A 17,710-nucleotide genomic window follows, 5' to 3' on the forward strand; every position below is an offset into this window, starting at 1 on the left:
CACTAGCTGTCAGCTGCAGAAAGGTGGTGAACCAGAGAGTGGAGATGAGTCACTAAGACTGAACTGCACTTCCACAAAAACAAGGTGGAGGAATTGGAGAGAGAAAATGCAGGTAACCTGAGACATCTGTAACTTATGTTATTTGATTACTGTAATTAACAAATAACTAAGTGGTATCTTTTTGCATCATATTCTAGGAATGGAGGCCAGAGTGACAGCCAGGTGGAGAAGCTGAAGACAGAGAATGCAGGTAATATAGGGATATAGAGAAAATATCAAACTGGTCTCAGACCACAGTCGTGGCCAAAAGTTCCACAAAGTTTGCTGCTTCAGTGTCTTTAGATATTTTTGTCAGATGTTACTATGGAATACTGAAGTATAATTACAAGCATTTCATAAGTGTCAAAGGATTTTATGGACAATTACATGAAATTGATGCAAAGAGTCAATATTTTCAGTGTTGACCCTTCTTTTTCAAGACCCCTGCAATCCGCCCTGGCATGCTGTCAATTAACTTCTGGGCCACATCCTGACTGATTGCAGCCCATTCTTGCATAATCAATACTTGGAGTTTGTCAGAATTTGTGGGTTGTTATTTGTCCACCCGCACTTGAGGATTGACCACAAGTTCTCAATGGGATTAAGGTCTGGGGAGTTTCCTGGCCATGTACCCAAAATATCGATGTTTTGTTCCCTGAGCCACTTAGTTATCACTTTTGCCTTATGGCAAGGTGCTCCATCATGCTGGAAAAGGCATTGTTCGTCACCAAACTGTTCCTGGATGGTTGGGAGAAGTTGCTCTCGGAGGATGTGTTGGTACCATTCTTTATTCATGGCTGTGTTCTTAGGTTTTTCTTGGAGAGAAGTGGCTTCTTTGCTGCCCTTCTTGACACCAGGCCATCCTCCAAAAGTATTTGCCTCACTGTGCATGCAGATGCACTCACACCTGCCTGCTGCCATTCCTGAGCAAGCTCTGTACTGGTGGTGCCCCGATCCCACAGCTGAATCAACTTTAGGAGTGGGTCCTGGCGCTTGCTGGACTTTTTTAGGCGTCACAACAATTGAACCACTCTCCTTGAAGTTCTTGATGATCCGATAAATGGTTGATTTAGGTGCAATCTTACTGGCAGCAATATCCTTGCCTGTGAAGCCCTTTTTGTGCAAAGCAATGATGACGGCATGTGTTTCCTTGCAGGTAACATGGTTGACAGAGGAAGAACAATGATTCCAAGCACCACCCTCCTTTTGAAGCTTCCAGTCTGTTATTCGAATTCAATCAGCATGACAGAGTGATCTCCAGCCTTGTCCTCGTCAACACTCACACCCGTGTTAACGAGAGAATCACTGACATGGTCCTTTTGTGGCAGGGCTGAAATGCAGCGGAAGTGTTTTTGGGGGATTCAGTTCATTTGCATGGCAAAGAGGGACTTTGCAATTATTTGCAATTCATCTGATCACTCTTCATAACATTCTGGAGTATATGCAAATTGCCATCATACAAACTCAGGCAGCAGACTTTGTGAAAATTAATATTTGTGTCATTCTCAAAACTTTTGGCCACGACAGTAGATGCAACACAGTAAATGTACATCTGGGACACTCAAATCAAATTAGTATATGTTACGTTTGGTATGGTTACATAAGCTAGAAGGTGATTTAAGGCAAAGATTAAAGGAGGGTGGTTGGTTGGGGTGAATGGGTAGGTGTATGTATAACTCAAATGTCTAACAACTGAAAGGTTTCGGTTTGAATCCCATCACAGACAACTTTTCAAATCATTTGAGCAACTTTGCAACTACTTACCATGTTAGCCAAACCTTCCCCTAATCCTAAACTTAACCTTTTTAGCTAATCCTTCTCCTACCCCTTTAAACTAACCCCTAGTGCTAGCTAATGTTAGCGTTAGCCACCTACCCACCTAGCTAACGTTAGCAACAACAATTTGGAATTAGTAACATTTCATAAGTTTTACAATTTCGTATGTTTTGCAAATTTGTGACAAATTGTATGAATTGCAATTCGGAACACATTGTATGAATTCATAACATATGAAATGGATGATGGATTAACACATACCATATGGAATTTAACATATCCTTCTAAATGGAGGGTTTCGAATATACGTACAGAATAATACGAAGTGCTCTGAGACCACGCCGGAAAATATCTACAGAATTGTGTTTTCATTATTCTCTATCAGATTGAACACTGTATCTATATTTCCTGTAATTCAAGCAGCAGAACTGTCAGCCATGTGGGCCAGAGTGACAGCCAGTGAGACAGAGGTGGAGGATCTGACAGATAATGTAGGTAATGGAGGCTGTTCAATTGATCCCACTGATTACAACATTTTGGATAATTTGTTTTTTATTCAGTATGGATCAGAAGGTTTTTTCATATGATTTTGTCTTTAGAGTGACAGCCAATTGAAGGAGCTGAATAGAAGATATATATATATATATATATATAAGATAGATACTCTCAGTGATCGGCTATGAAAAGCCAACTGACATTTACTCCTGAGGTGCTGATTTATTTCACCCTCGACAACCACTGTGATTATTATTATTTGACCATGCTGGTCATTTATGAACATTTGAACATCTTGGCCATGTTCTGTTATATTCTCCACCCGGTACAGCCAGAAGAGGACTGGCCACCCCTCATTTCCTGGTTCCTCTCTAGGTTTCTTCCTAGGTTTAGGGAATTTTTCCTAGCCACCGTGCTTCTACACCTGGATTGCTTGCTGGTTGGGATTTTAGGCTAGGTTTCTGTACAGCACTTTGAGATATCAGCTGATGTAAGAAGGGCTATATAAATAAATGTGATATTATATAGCATATTACATTATTACAGCACTCCTGTGTTCAGACAGACCAAAAGTGTCATTCCATGCTGGTTTAGAAAGAAGGATGGGATTTTTCTGATAGTGAAATAACTCTGGACTGCACTAATGTCACCACATATACAGCCCAGTTACAGGTACTACTTACACACCTGTACATGCATTAACTCACATGTCCACATTGGGTAGCTACAGGCATTCACCCAAATGTTCCTCTCACCTGTCATTAAACATGATGTAAAATGACTCCCCTCTTCTCTTCTCTTGATGTTTGTAGATGATAAAAGTATAGAGTAGGCTACAGAAAACAACTAAATCAAGACCAGATTGATTGAACTTTATTAGTGTGTGCACTTTCCTTGTATATTCAGAGGTCATCTGAAGTACATACATGAAGTGAATAAATACATGAACACAATAACAACCATGCATGAAAACAATACTGGCTTGGTATTGAATAGGTGCTAGGTTCATTAACATACAGTAAATACCCAATAAAACGGAAGCAGCCATTGAGCAATGGAAATGATTTGAAGTGAGGAGTGATAAGATCAGCATGTTAGGAGCAGGGAGTTTAGTCTCAGTCTGATATTTGTCTCAGATCATCTCAATGTCAGCCTTCCTGGCAGGGTTCTTCTTGTGGTACTCCGAGATGCGGCTCTCCATGACCGGACGGAAGTGGCGAACCAGACCCTAAACAAGGAAAAGAAGGGTGGAGTGAGGGAGGGAGGGAGGAGGAGGAGCGAGAGGAGGTCAGGGTGTTACTTCAACAGTTTCTCTAACTCCAATAGTCTCACCTGTCTAACCTCTGACCCCAGCAGACTCACCTGTTCCTAACTAACCTGACCCCAGTAGTCTCACTTGTTTCTATCTAACCTCTGACCCAAGTAGTACAGGCCATGCAGCCCCGTCCCCCAGAGGTCTCACCTGTTCAGGCCATGCAGCTCCGTCCCCCAGTAGTCTCACCTGTACAGGCCATGCAGCTCCGTCCCCCAGTAGTCTCAATTGTACAGGCCATGCAGCTCCGTCCCCCAGAAGTCTCACCTGTACAGGCCATGCAGCCCCGTCCCCCAGTAGTCTCACCTGTACAGGCCATGCAGCTCCGTCCCCCAGTAGTCTCACCTGTACAGGCCATGCAGCCCCGTCCCCCAGTAGTCTCACCTGTACAGGCCATGCAGCTCCGTCCCTCAGTAGTCTCACCTGTACAGGCCATGCAGCCCTGTCCCCTAGTAGTCTCACCTATCTAACCTCTGACCCCAGTAGTCTCACCTGTTCCTAACTAACCTGGCCCCAGTAGTCTCACTTGTTTCTATCTAAACTCTGACCCAAGTAGTCACAGGCCATGCAGCTCCGTCCCCCAGTAGTCTCACCTGTACAGGCCTTGCAGCCCCGTCCCCCAGGAATCTCACCTATCTAACCTCTGACCCCAGTAGTCTCACTTGTTTCTATCTAACCTCTGACCCATGTAGTCACAGGCCATGCAGCCCCGTCCCCCAGTAGTCTCACCTGTTCAGGCCATGCAGCTCCGTCCCCCAGTAGTCTCACCTGTACAGGCCATGCAGCTCCGTCCCCCAGTAGTCTCACCTGTACAGGCCATGCAGCTCCGTCCCCCAGTAGTCTCACCTGTACAGGCCATGCATCCCCGTCCCCCAGTTGTCTCAATTGTACAGGCCATGCAGCTCCGTCCCCCAGTAGTCTCAATTGTACAGGCCATGCAGCTCCGTCCCCCAGAAGTCTCACCTGTACAGGCCATGCAGCCCCGTCCCCCAGTAGTCTCACCTGTACAGGCCATGCAGCTCCGTCCCCCAGTAGTCTCACCTGTACAGGCCATGCAGCTCCGTCCCCCAGTAGTCTCACCTGTACAGGCCATGCAGCTCCGTCCCCCAGTAGTCTCACCTGTATAGGCCATGCAGCTCCGTCCCCCAGTAGTCTCACCTGTCCAGGCCATGCAGCTCCGTCCCCCAGTAGTCTCACCTGTACAGGCCATGCAGCTCCGTCCCCCAGTAGTCTCACCTGTACAGGCCATGCAGCTCCGTCCCCCAGTAGTCTCACCTGTACAGGCCATGCAGCTCCATCCCCCAGTAGTCTCACCTGTACAGGCCATGCAGCTCCGTCCCCCAGTAGTCTCACCTGTACAGGCCATGCATCTCCGTCCCCCAGTAGTCTCACCTGTTCAGGCCATGCAGCTCCGTCCCCCAGTAGTCTCACCTGTACAGGCCATGCAGCCCCGTCCCCCAGTAGTCTCACCTTTACAGGCCATGCAGCTCCGTCCCTCAGTAGTCTCACCTGTACAGGCCATGCAGCCCTGTCCCCTAGTAGTCTCACCTATCTAACCTCTGACCCCAGTAGTCTCACCTGTTCCTAACTAACCTGGCCCCAGTAGTCTCACTTGTTTCTATCTAAACTCTGACCCAAGTAGTCACAGGCCATGCAGCTCCGTCCCCCAGTAGTCTCACCTGTACAGGCCATGCAGCCCCGTCCCCCAGTAGTCTCACCTGTACAGGCCATGCAGCCCCGTCCCCCAGTAGTCTCACCTGTACAGGCCATGCAGCTCCGTCCCTCAGTAGTCTCACCTGTACAGGCCATGCAGCCCTGTCCCCTAGTAGTCTCACCTATCTAACCTCTGACCCCAGTAGTCTCACCTGTTCCTAACTAACCTGGCCCCAGTAGTCTCACTTGTTTCTATCTAAACTCTGACCCAAGTAGTCACAGGCCATGCAGCTCCGTCCCCCAGTAGTCTCACCTGTACAGGCCATGCAGCCCCGTCCCCCAGTAGTCTCACCTGTACAGGCCATGCAGCTCCGTCCCCCAGTAGTCTCACCTGTACAGGCCATGCAGCTCCGTCCCCCAGTAGTCTCACCTGTACAGGCCTTGCAGCCCCGTCCCCCAGGAATCTCACCTATCTAACCTCTGACCCCAGTAGTCTCACTTGTTTCTATCTAACCTCTGACCCATGTAGTCACAGGCCATGCAGCCCCGTCCCCCAGTAGTCTCACCTGTTCAGGCCATGCAGCTCCGTCCCCCAGTAGTCTCACCTGTACAGGCCATGCAGCTCCGTCCCCCAGTAGTCTCACCTGTACAGGCCATGCAGCTCCGTCCCCCAGTAGTCTCACCTGTACAGGCCATGCAGCCCCGTCCCCCAGTAGTCTCACCTGTACAGGCCATGCAGCCCCGTCCCCCAGTAGTCTCACCTGTACAGGCCATGCAGCTCCGTCCCCCAGTAGTCTCACCTGTACAGGCCATGCAGCTCCGTCCCCCAGTAGTCTCACCTGTACAGGCCATGCAGCCCCGTCCCCCAGTAGTCTCACCTGTACAGGCCATGCAGCCCCGTCCCCCAGTAGTCTCACCTGTACAGGCCATGCAGCTCCGTCCCCCAGTAGTCTCACCTGTACAGGCCATGCAGCTCCGTCCCCAGTAGTCTCACCTGTACTGGCCATGCAGCTCCGTCCCCCAGTAGTCTCACCTGTACAGGCCATGCAGCCCCGTCCCCCAGTAGTCTCACCTGTACAGGCCATGCAGCCCCGTCCCCCAGTAGTCTCACCTGTACAGGCCATGCAGCCCCGTCCCCCAGTAGTCTCACCTGTACAGGCCATGCAGCTCCGTCCCCCAGTAGTCTCACCTGTACAGGCCATGCAGCCCCGTCCCCCAGTAGTCTCACCTGTACAGGCCATGCAGCCCCGTCCCCCAGTAGTCTCACCTGTACAGGCCATGCAGCTCCGTCCCCCAGTAGTCTCACCTGTACAGGCCATGCAGCTCCGTCCCCCAGTAGTCTCACCTGTACAGGCCATGCAGCTCCGTCCCCCAGTAGTCTCACCTGTACAGGCCATGCAGCCCCGTCCCCCAGTAGTCTCACCTGTACAGGCCATGCAGCTCCGTCCCCAGTAGTCTCACCTGTACAGGCCATGCAGCTCCGTCCCCAGTAGTCTCACCTGTACAGGCCATGCAGCTCCGTCCCCCAGTAGTCTCACCTGTACAGGCCATGCAGCTCCGTCCCCAGTAGTCTCACCTGTACAGGCCATGCAGCCCCGTCCCCAGTAGTCTCACCTGTACAGGCCATGCAGCCCGTCCCCCAGTAGTCTCACCTGTACAGGCCATGCAGCCCCGTCCCCAGTAGTCTCACCTGTACAGGCCATGCAGCTCCGTCCCCCAGTAGTCTCACCTGTACAGGCCATGCAGCTCCGTCCCCAGTAGTCTCACCTGTACAGGCCATGCAGCCCCGTCCCCAGTAGTCTCACCTGTACAGGCCATGCAGCCCCGTCCCCAGTAGTCTCACCTGTACAGGCCATGCAGCCCCGTCCCCCAGTAGTCTCACCTGTACAGGCCATGCAGCCCCGTCTCCCAGTAGTCTCACCTGTACAGGCCATGCAGCCCCGTCCCCCAGTAGTCTCACCTGTACAGGCCATGCAGCTCCGTCCCACAGTAGTCTCACCTGTACAGGCCATGCAGCCCCGTCCCCCAGTAGTCTCACCTGTACAGGCCATGCAGCTCCGTCCCCCAGTAGTCTCACCTGTACAGGCCATGCAGCTCCGTCCCCCAGTAGTCTCACCTGTTCAGGCCATGCAGCTCCGTCCCTCAGTAGTCTCACCTGTACAGGCCATGCAGCCCCGTCCCCCAGTAGTCTCACCTGTACAGGCCATGCAGCTCCGTCCCCCAGAGGTCTCACCTGTTCAGGCCATGCATCCCCGTACCCCAGTAGTCTCACTTGTACAGGCCATGCAGCCCCGTCCCCCAGTTGTCTCAATTGTACAGGCCATGCAGCTCCGTCCCCCAGTAGTCTCACCTGTACAGGCCATGCAGCTCCGTCCCCCAGTAGTCTCAATTGTACAGGCCATGCAGCTCCGTCCCCCAGAAGTCTCACCTGTACAGGCCATGCAGCCCCGTCCCCCAGTAGTCTCACCTGTACAGGCCATGCAGCTCCGTCCCCCAGTAGTCTCACCTGTACAGGCCATGCGGCTCCATCCCCCAGTAGTCTCACCTGTACATGCCATGCAGCTCCGTCCCCCAGTAGTCTCACCTGTACAGGCCATGCAGCCCCGTCCCCCAGTAGTCTCACCTGTACAGGCCATGCAGCTCCGTCCCCCAGTAGTCTCACCTGTACAGGCCATGCAGCTCCGTCCCCCAGTAGTCTCACCTGTACAGGCCATGCAGCTCCGTCCCCCAGTAGTCTCACCTGTACAGGCCATGCAGCTCCGTCCCCCAGGGCACAGATGGTATGGCCCTCAATCTGTTTACTCAGCTCCCAGATCATATCAATCTCAGAGTTGGCCGCGTCGCCACGCACAAACCGCCACATCATCTTATCCATCCAGTCCACTCCTGGTGGGGGGTAGAACGAAATAGGGAGAGAGAGATGAGATCAACTTATCTACCCAGTCATTTTTGTGGCACTCAGATATCAGATTATCAGAAGTGGGATGGGGTTTTATGTTTGAGCAATAAGCTATGTAGGAGCAAAACCTGTGGACATTCAATTATAAAGACTGTGTAGTTCCTTACCTTCCCTGCAGGGGGTGCACTGGCCACAGCTCTCATGTTTATAGAACTCAACCAGACGGGCGATGGCTCTGATTACATCAGTCTGGAGGAATAGATGCAACTATTTGTTTAGTTTGATGTGTCTTAAATATAATGTTCATCAATATAAAGTAAATAGAGTGCGTTCTTACAGATTTGTCCATGACGATGACGGCGGCGGTGCCCAGAGCGGACTCTGCGCGGACGAGGTCATCAAAATCCATCATGACATCATCACACACAGAGCGAGGGATAATGGGTGTGGAGGAGCCTCCAGGGATCACTCCCAGTAGGTTGTCCCAGCCGCCCCTCACACCTCCTGCACCAATCAGAGACGAGAGGAGTGTCAGGCGCACAAATATCAGCAGCACCAATAATATACACACTCATACACAAACCCACTCTTGGATACACACACAGTAACACAAATACAGACAGTACTAGAAAACTTGTCACACTAATACTTGCATGAACACACACACCTGCGTGTCTGTCTATGAGTTCTCTGAGAGGAATGGACATCTCTTCCTCTACTGTGCACGGAGTGTTTACGTGACCAGAGATGTTGAACAGCTTTGTCCCAGCATTCCTCTCTCTCCCGAAGCTCGCAAACCACGCTCCACCTCGACGACAGATAGCAGGTGCCACAGCAACCGTCTCCACATTAGCAACCGTTGTTGGGCATCCGAACACCCCTGGAGACCCAAAGACAAGGTGGTACATTGAGGGAAAGTCATTAATAAGAGCATTTATTTTCACAGTATAGTCTACAGAAAACAACTGAACTGTCAGAAATGCAATGTACATTTCCCTTTCGGAAAAAATCACATGAACCAAGTTAATGTGATAACGTGACAACATGTAAAGCAACGTGATAACATGAAACTACACATTTTCCACATGTGAAATCATGTGGTTTTTCCGTTAGGGTTTTGGTAGACCATATTATCATTATTTTGATAGTTTATTTTTTGGTGAGATTTAGGTAAATCCAAAGGTGGTAGGTAATTTCCTCACCTATGTCAGCAGGGAAGGGTGGTTTGAGTCTGGGTTTCCCCTGCTTGCCCTCCAGGGACTCGATGAGGGCCGTCTCCTCCCCACAGATGTAGGCTCCTGCCCCCCGCATCACAAACACATCAAAGTCGTACCCAGAGCCACACGCGTTCTTGCCTATCAACCCTGCTGCATATGCCTCGTTTATCGCCACCTGGTGGACAGGACATACTGTAAGTGTGTGTGTGTGTGTGCTCGTTTGTTGAGGAGACAGGAGAGGACAGGACTCCAGCCAGCCTAAGCAGGTAGTCTGACTTGTGTATTGGAGTACTTGTTGTAGAACTCTGACCTGTGTATTGGAGAACTCGTTGTAGAACTCTGACCTGTGTATTGGAGAACTCGTTGTAGAACTCTGACCTGTGTATTGGAGAACTCGTTGTAGAACTCTGACCTGTGTATTGGAGAACTCGTTGTAGAACTGACCTGTGTATTGGAGAACTCGTTGTAGAACTGACCTGTGTATTGGAGAACTCGTTGTAGAACTGACCTGTGTATTGGAGAACTCGTTGTAGAACTGACCTGTGTATTGGAGAACTCGTTGTAGAACTCTGACCTGTGTATTGGAGGACTCGTTGTAGAACTCTGACCTGTGTATTGGAGGACTCATTGTAGAACTGACCTGTGTATTGGAGGACTCGTTGTAGAACTGACCTGTGTATTGGAGAACTCGTTGTAGAACTGACCTGTGTATTGGAGAACTCGTTGTAGAACTGACCTGTGTATTGGAGGACTCGTTGTAGAACTGACCTGTGTATTGGAGAACTCGTTGTAGAACTGACCTGTGTATTGGAGAACTCGTTGTAGAACTGGCCTGTGTATTGGAGGACTCGTTGTAGAACTGACCTGTGTATTGGAGGACTCGTTGTAGAACTGACCTGTGTATTGGAGAACTCGTTGTAGAACTGACCTGTGTATTGGAGAACTCGTGGAACTGACCTGTGTATTGGAGGACTCGTTGTAGAACTGACCTGTGTATTGGAGGACTCGTTGTAGAACTGACCTGTGTATTGGAGAACTCGTTGTAGAACTGACCTGTGTATTGGAGAACTCGTTGTAGAACTGACCTGTGTATTGGAGGACTCGTTGTAGAACTGACTTGTGTATTGGAGAATTCGTAGAACTGACCTGTGTATTGGAGGACTCGTTGTAGAACTGACCTGTGTATTGGAGGACTCGTTGTAGAACTGACCTGTGTATTGGAGGACTCGTTGTAGAACTGACCTGTGTATTGGAGGACTCGTTGTAGAACTGACCTGTGTATTGGAGAACTCGTTGTAGAACTGACCTGTGTATTGGAGAACTCGTTGTAGAACTGACCTGTGTATTGGAGGACTCGGTGTAGAACTGACCTGTGTATTGGAGAACTCGTTGTAGAACTGACCTGTGTATTGGAGAACTCGTTGTAGAACTGGCCTGTGTATTGGAGGACTCGTTGTAGAACTGACCTGTGTATTGGAGGACTCGTTGTAGAACTGACCTGTGTATTGGAGAACTCGTTGTAGAACTGACCTGTGTATTGGAGAACTCGTGGAACTGACCTGTGTATTGGAGGACTCGTTGTAGAACTGACCTGTGTATTGGAGGACTCGTTGTAGAACTGACCTGTGTATTGGAGAACTCGTTGTAGAACTGACCTGTGTATTGGAGAACTCGTTGTAGAACTGACCTGTGTATTGGAGGACTCGTTGTAGAACTGACCTGTGTATTGGAGAACTCGTTGTAGAACTGACCTGTGTATTGGAGAACTCGTTGTAGAACTGGCCTGTGTATTGGAGGACTCGTTGTAGAACTGACCTGTGTATTGGAGGACTCGTTGTAGAACTGACCTGTGTATTGGAGAACTCGTTGTAGAACTGACCTGTGTATTGGAGAACTCGTGGAACTGACCTGTGTATTGGAGGACTCGTTGTAGAACTGACCTGTGTATTGGAGGACTCGTTGTAGAACTGACCTGTGTATTGGAGAACTCGTTGTAGAACTGACCTGTGTATTGGAGAACTCGTTGTAGAACTGACCTGTGTATTGGAGGACTCGTTGTAGAACTGACTTGTGTATTGGAGAATTCGTAGAACTGACCTGTGTATTGGAGGACTCGTTGTAGAACTGACCTGTGTATTGGAGGACTCGTTGTAGAACTGACCTGTGTATTGGAGGACTCGTTGTAGAACTGACCTGTGTATTGGAGGACTCGTTGTAGAACTGACCTGTGTATTGGAGAACTCGTTGTAGAACTGACCTGTGTATTGGAGAACTCGTTGTAGAACTGACCTGTGTATTGGAGGACTCGTTGTAGAACTGACCTGTGTATTGGAGAACTCGTTGTAGAACTGACCTGTGTATTGGAGAACTCGTTGTAGAACTGGCCTGTGTATTGGAGGACTCGTTGTAGAACTGACCTGTGTATTGGAGGACTCGTTGTAGAACTGACCTGTGTATTGGAGAACTCGTTGTAGAACTGACCTGTGTATTGGAGAACTCGTGGAACTGACCTGTGTATTGGAGGACTCGTTGTAGAACTGACCTGTGTATTGGAGGACTCGTTGTAGAACTGACCTGTGTATTGGAGAACTCGTTGTAGAACTGACCTGTGTATTGGAGAACTCGTTGTAGAACTGACCTGTGTATTGGAGAACTCGTGGAACTGACCTGTGTATTGGAGGACTCGTTGTAGAACTGACCTGTGTATTGGAGGACTCGTTGTAGAACTGACCTGTGTATTGGAGAACTCGTTGTAGAACTGACCTGTGTATTGGAGGACTCGTTGTAGAACTGACTTGTGTATTGGAGAATTCGTAGAACTGACCTGTGTATTGGAGGACTCGTTGTAGAACTGACCTGTGTATTGGAGGACTCGTTGTAGAACTGACCTGTGTATTGGAGGACTCGTAGAAATGGCCTGTGTATTGGAGGACTCGTTGTAGAACTGACCTGTGTATTGGAGAACTCGTTGTAGAACTGACCTGTGTATTGGAGAACTCGTTGTAGAACTGACCTGTGTATTGGAGGACTCGTTGTAGAACTGACCTGTGTATTGGAGAACTCGTTGTAGAACTGACCTGTGTATTGGAGAACTCGTTGTAGAACTGGCCTGTGTATTGGAGGACTCGTTGTAGAACTGACCTGTGTATTGGAGGACTCGTTGTAGAACTGACCTGTGTATTGGAGAACTCGTTGTAGAACTGACCTGTGTATTGGAGAACTCGTGGAACTGACCTGTGTATTGGAGGACTCGTTGTAGAACTGACCTGTGTATTGGAGGACTCGTTGTAGAACTGACCTGTGTATTGGAGAACTCGTTGTAGAACTGACCTGTGTATTGGAGAACTCGTTGTAGAACTGACCTGTGTATTGGAGGACTCGTTGTAGAACTGACTTGTGTATTGGAGAATTCGTTGTAGAACTGGCCTGTGTATTAGAGGACTCGTTGTAGAACTTACCTGTGTATTGGAGAACTCGTTGTAGAACTGACCTGTGTATTGGAGAACTCGTTGTAGAACTGACCTGTGTATTGGAGGACTCGTTGTAGAACTGACCTGTGTATTGGAGAACTCGTTGTAGAACTGGCCTGTGTATTAGAGGACTCGTTGTAGAACTTACCTGTGTATTGGAGAACTCGTTGTAGAACTGACCTGTGTATTGGAGAACTCGTTGTAGAACTCTGACCTGTGTATTGGAGGACTCGTTGTAGAACTGACCTGTGTATTGGAGAACTCGTTGTAGAACTGACCTGTGTATTGGAAAACTCGTTGTAGAACTGACCTGTGTATTGGAGAACTCGTTGTAGAACTGACCTGTGTATTGGAGGACTCGTTGTAGAACTGACCTGTGTATTGGAGGACTCGTTGTAGAACTGACCTGTGTATTGGAGGACTCGTTGTAGAACTCTGACCTGTGTATTGGAGGACTCGTTGTAGAACTCTGACCTGTGTATTGGAGGACTCGTTGTAGAACTGACCTGTGTATTGGAGGACTCGTTGTAGAACTCTCCTCTGATGTAGATGTAAGCGGCGTGGGCTCCCATGGCCTTCCCAGCCACCAGGCAGCCCTCTACCAGCTTGTGAGGGTCGTGACGCATGATCTCTCTGTCCTTACACGTCCCTGGCTCTCCTTCATCTGCATTCACTACCAGGTACTTAGGTCTGAGATACACAGACACAGATACTGTATGTTACACACCAGTGGAGGCTCCTCAGGATAGGACGGAGAGTGAATTTCAGAAAAATTTAAATGGTTAGACATTTAAAAAGTTGTCCTTTTTAGATACAACTATACTAAATATATTCACCTCACCAAATAATTGATTAAAACACAATGTTTTGCAATGAAGGTCTACTGTAGCCTCAACAGCACTATGTAGAGTAGAGCCAAAGGCATACCTGGAGGACAGCTAGTTTCCGTCATCCTCTGGGCACATTGACTTCAATATAAAACATAGGAAGCTCGTGGTTCTCACCCCCTTCCATAGACTTACACAGTAATTATGACAACTTCCGGAGGATATCCTCCAACCTATAAGAGCTCTTGCAGCATGAATTGGCATGTTGTCCACACAATAAAATGATCAGAGAATTAATCTAGTACTGAAAGCATAAACTACACCTACACACCTACAGTGGGGCAAAAAAGTATTTTAAAAAAGCTCTTTGGTCTTGGCCATAGTGGAGTTTGAAGTGTGACTGTTTGAGGTTGTGGACAGGTGTCTTTTATACTGATAACAAGTTCAAACAGGTGCCATTAATACAGGTATCGAGTGGAGGACAGAGGAGCCTCTTAAAGAAGTTACAGGTCTGTGAGAGCCAGAAATCTTGCTTGTTTGTAGGTGACCAAATACTTATTTTCCACCATTTGCAAATAAATTCATTACAAATCCTACAATGTGATTTTCTGGATGTTTTTTCCTCATTTTGTCTGTCATAGTTGAAGTGTACCTATGATGAAGATTACAGGCATCTCTCATCTTTTTAAGTGGGAGAACTTGCACAATTGGTGGCTGACTAAATACTTTTTTGCCCCACTGTATAAACACAATCTCTCTCTTTCTTACCTGCCGTCGCTGGGTTTGTTCATGAAGCCCCACTTCATGCCGGTGGGGAAGCCAGCTCCTCCTCTCCCTCTCAGACCAGACACCTTGACCTCATTCAGGATCCAGTCTGTCCCCTTCAGAAGGATCTCTTTAGTCTTATACCAGTCACCCCGACGCAGAGCACCCTTCAGACTGGGGACTCAATGGGAAATATAGATCCCGTTTTAAATAGACCACTATCACCTAATAATGTACCTGATGTATGTATTGTTTTCACATATCATGTATTCTCGGGTAGGTTGAGGGAAGGGGACAAGGAGACAAGGACACTTTATGGATGGTGAAGAAGAGAAGAGTACTTACTATATGTGCATAGATTTGATGGTATCTAGTGTGTATGTGCAGAGTGATGTTAAGTTTGGGTTGTTACTACCTCCAGTCATGACGGCCATACAAGTTTGTGAAAATTCGGTCTTGATCACTCAAGGGCCCAAATGTAGTCTTCTTTGGATTCTCCTAGCAACCCAGATAAACACACAAACATAATCATTTATGTAACGATAATAGGCTAGATGGAGACCTAGGCAGCTGTAGCCTAGTCTCGAAAAGAGAAATGGTTTTAAACTACACTAGGTGATAGAAGGCTACCTGTTGCTTTGCTGCAGTGCTGTAGCGCTGGGCCAGATGAGGCGAGACGCACTGCTGCGCCGCGGCCGAGTGCGCACCTGTGCTCGCGAGCATCCGACGTAGCGTCAGCATCCTGGAACAGAGAACTTTGTTTGGAGCAAACTAGCTAGTCCAGTTAGCCAGCTACAGAGTTATTACCCTAGTTCTCATTTAACAGTCTATACTTGAATAAAGTTAAGATATCTTAAGCAGCATATGGCATCTTATATGTACATTTGGCCAAACAAATTTTAGAAAGCGCACTTGCAGATAAATTAGCCTTGATGAGCTGATTTAGCTGCTATTTTGTGCTGCTAAGAATGTTCTAGCTAACTAATCTCCATTCACCTTCCTGCCATCAGATGACCAATGATGTTGTTGATAACCCGAAAGGTTTCCCTCTTTGGGTTGTTGCTTCACTCCTTGACTTGTTCACTGCTGTCTCAAAAATGACACACTCACACGTTTAGTTTAGTTAGCAGTGCAGTCGGTTGTTGGCCAGGCTAGCTAGTTGGGTTAGCGAACTCAACTAGTGCTGCTAATTGGATTATGACGTTCCGTCTGCCTGCGACAACCCAAAGCCACCGGTGTCGAGCGAGGCTGGTTGACATTCCTCCCTGCATCATCGGCAGAAGTGAATCTGGGTACAGTGTGTGAAAGACTGCAGCTGAGAAGTTAGGCCTACTCAGTGCACACACTTTTGTTGTGAATAACAATCTACTATAATTTAATACTTTTTGGTGTGGGAAATCTATTGCATTGGGAATTTGAATTAGGTTCTGATCTTGTATTGGATGAATAAATGCACTAAATAAACGTTCAGATACCAAATGACAGATCGAAGTTACAACTCATTTTCTACAATGTAATACAGTAGGAAACAGGCTGTAAACTAATACATTAGGCCTACCTAGGCTACCATCTATGGATATGGAACCATGCACTAGTGTCAAACAAATAAATAACAAACAGACAGGGATAGATATCTTTGTTTATTTATCTGTTTTCTTTACATGATCTGAAACAAATGATGGGAAAATGAATTAATATCTCTGACAGAAACGGAAAGACAAATGTATCCCTGATAGTGGGGTCTCTATTCAAAACAGACCCCAGATCCCTTCACCAAAGCCAAATAAAACGACATAAAGTTCCATAGAAACACCACGCTTCACAGCTGGCATAATGTTTCCCTCTCATTCACTCCCCAAGCTCTCTAAATGCTGGTAGCAACACCCCTCAGCACAAAAACCTTTCAGCACAATGTGTGACTGGCTGGTTTCAATTGATGTACACTACATTGTACATGTTTTACCATACAAATGGATATCTACTATTTCTCAATTTACTTTTATCCTACTTCCTCATAGTCATGTGGTACAAGGGGTTATATTGGAACCGTACTATTGAGTGAAAGGTGTCACTACCTCTTCAGACACATGTATGAACATACATAGGCTACATATATACACAGCATATCTCCCCCACAATTTTGCATAATTACTTAGTGCATTGCTCAAGATTTCCTGAGAATAGTTGCAGCACAAAACCAAAAGTCCAAGGCAGCTTCACCCCTTTACATTGCAATCTCTTATCATGATTATTACACTACGCAGTAGAAAGAATATAGACCAATGTTATTATCAAGAATTGAAGGAACAATATACAGATATCTTCTCTTACAATCATAAACGATACTGAGTGACGTCATGGAATGGATAAGGAGGTGAAACAAAAAAACATAAAAGCTCTCAATATTTTAGTGCAAATAAATCAGAAACAAGGAAAGTTCTTCTACATAGCGCGGAATGGATAGCACACACAGGTCCAGTCTGCTAGAGCTACATAAGCTTCAGGCTAGAGTTACAGCCCTCGTAAATAGTTGTAAATAAAGAACATAACTCACTATCACCTAAAGAGTGACAGACTTTGATGAAATAGTTTATTATCTGTAAGCAAAGTAGCCTTACACCTGCAATGGGCCACCCAAGATGGTCGCTGGTCTCCTAGAGACAGGCCCCCTAAGGGCCTATCTGTGACTTATACACACAGCGTTGACAGATAACACAATAACATACAGTACATGTTGAATCAACAACACAGTCTCCCTAAGTGCAGTTGATGCTTATCTCTTTAACTGAACGTGTGAAACAGCTACGGGTGGTGCGACAGTTGTCTTGTGCTCTAAAGAGAGAGAGAAAGGCTCGGTCTGTCACTTTTCCCCCTCTCTTTTCTGATCCCTTCTTTCTCCCCCAGAGGATGGAATGTGCCAGTATTATTGCAGTACCTTTTCAGGGTGTGATGTGTTGTGCAAAACAAATGCAAAAGGAGGGAGAATAGCCAACAGAGGACCTTTCACCCAACATGGCACTGGGTGTACGGGTCTTTGTTAGCCGTCACGTTAAGCACAATGCAGTTTTTCTTAAGACTCTAAAGGAAGCAGGTACAGAGCACTTCAACTGTGCCAGAAGGGGACCGAGCCGAGTGGTGTTGCGGGTCACTGTATCAAACCCAGGTCAGGTCACTGTGGATACCCTAGGTCAGGTCACTGTGGATAGCCTGGGTCAGGCCACTGTGGATACCCTGGGTCAGGCCACACACACAGTTTC

The 17,710-nt window shown here is 47.6% G+C and overlaps 1 protein-coding gene and 1 long non-coding RNA gene across 2 annotated transcripts; both read right to left on the minus strand.

The window, feature by feature from the left end:
* Positions 1-3,167: 3,167 nt before the first annotated feature.
* LOC118374775 (NADH dehydrogenase [ubiquinone] flavoprotein 1, mitochondrial-like) lies at positions 3,168-15,731 on the minus strand. Its single transcript, XM_052509719.1, has 11 exons — positions 15,450-15,731; positions 15,084-15,195; positions 14,869-14,951; positions 14,457-14,627; positions 13,368-13,551; positions 9,377-9,566; positions 8,842-9,054; positions 8,512-8,678; positions 8,342-8,423; positions 8,016-8,161; positions 3,168-3,538 (listed from the first exon to the last, which is right to left on the minus strand). Exons 1-11 carry the CDS (start codon positions 15,458-15,460, stop codon positions 3,443-3,445), a joined length of 1,455 nt encoding a protein of 484 aa, XP_052365679.1. The 5' UTR covers positions 15,461-15,731; the 3' UTR covers positions 3,168-3,442.
* LOC127925031 (uncharacterized) lies at positions 4,094-5,871 on the minus strand. The gene is made up of 3 exons (XR_008119571.1): positions 5,706-5,871; positions 5,171-5,379; positions 4,094-4,114 (listed from the first exon to the last, which is right to left on the minus strand). It is a non-coding gene; the product is annotated as an uncharacterized LOC127925031 (long non-coding RNA).
* Positions 15,732-17,710: the final 1,979 nt, after the last annotated feature.

The sequence above is a fragment of the Oncorhynchus keta genome, unplaced genomic scaffold, assembly GCF_023373465.1.
Source record: "Oncorhynchus keta strain PuntledgeMale-10-30-2019 unplaced genomic scaffold, Oket_V2 Un_contig_496_pilon_pilon, whole genome shotgun sequence".
NCBI lineage: Eukaryota > Metazoa > Chordata > Actinopteri > Salmoniformes > Salmonidae > Oncorhynchus > Oncorhynchus keta.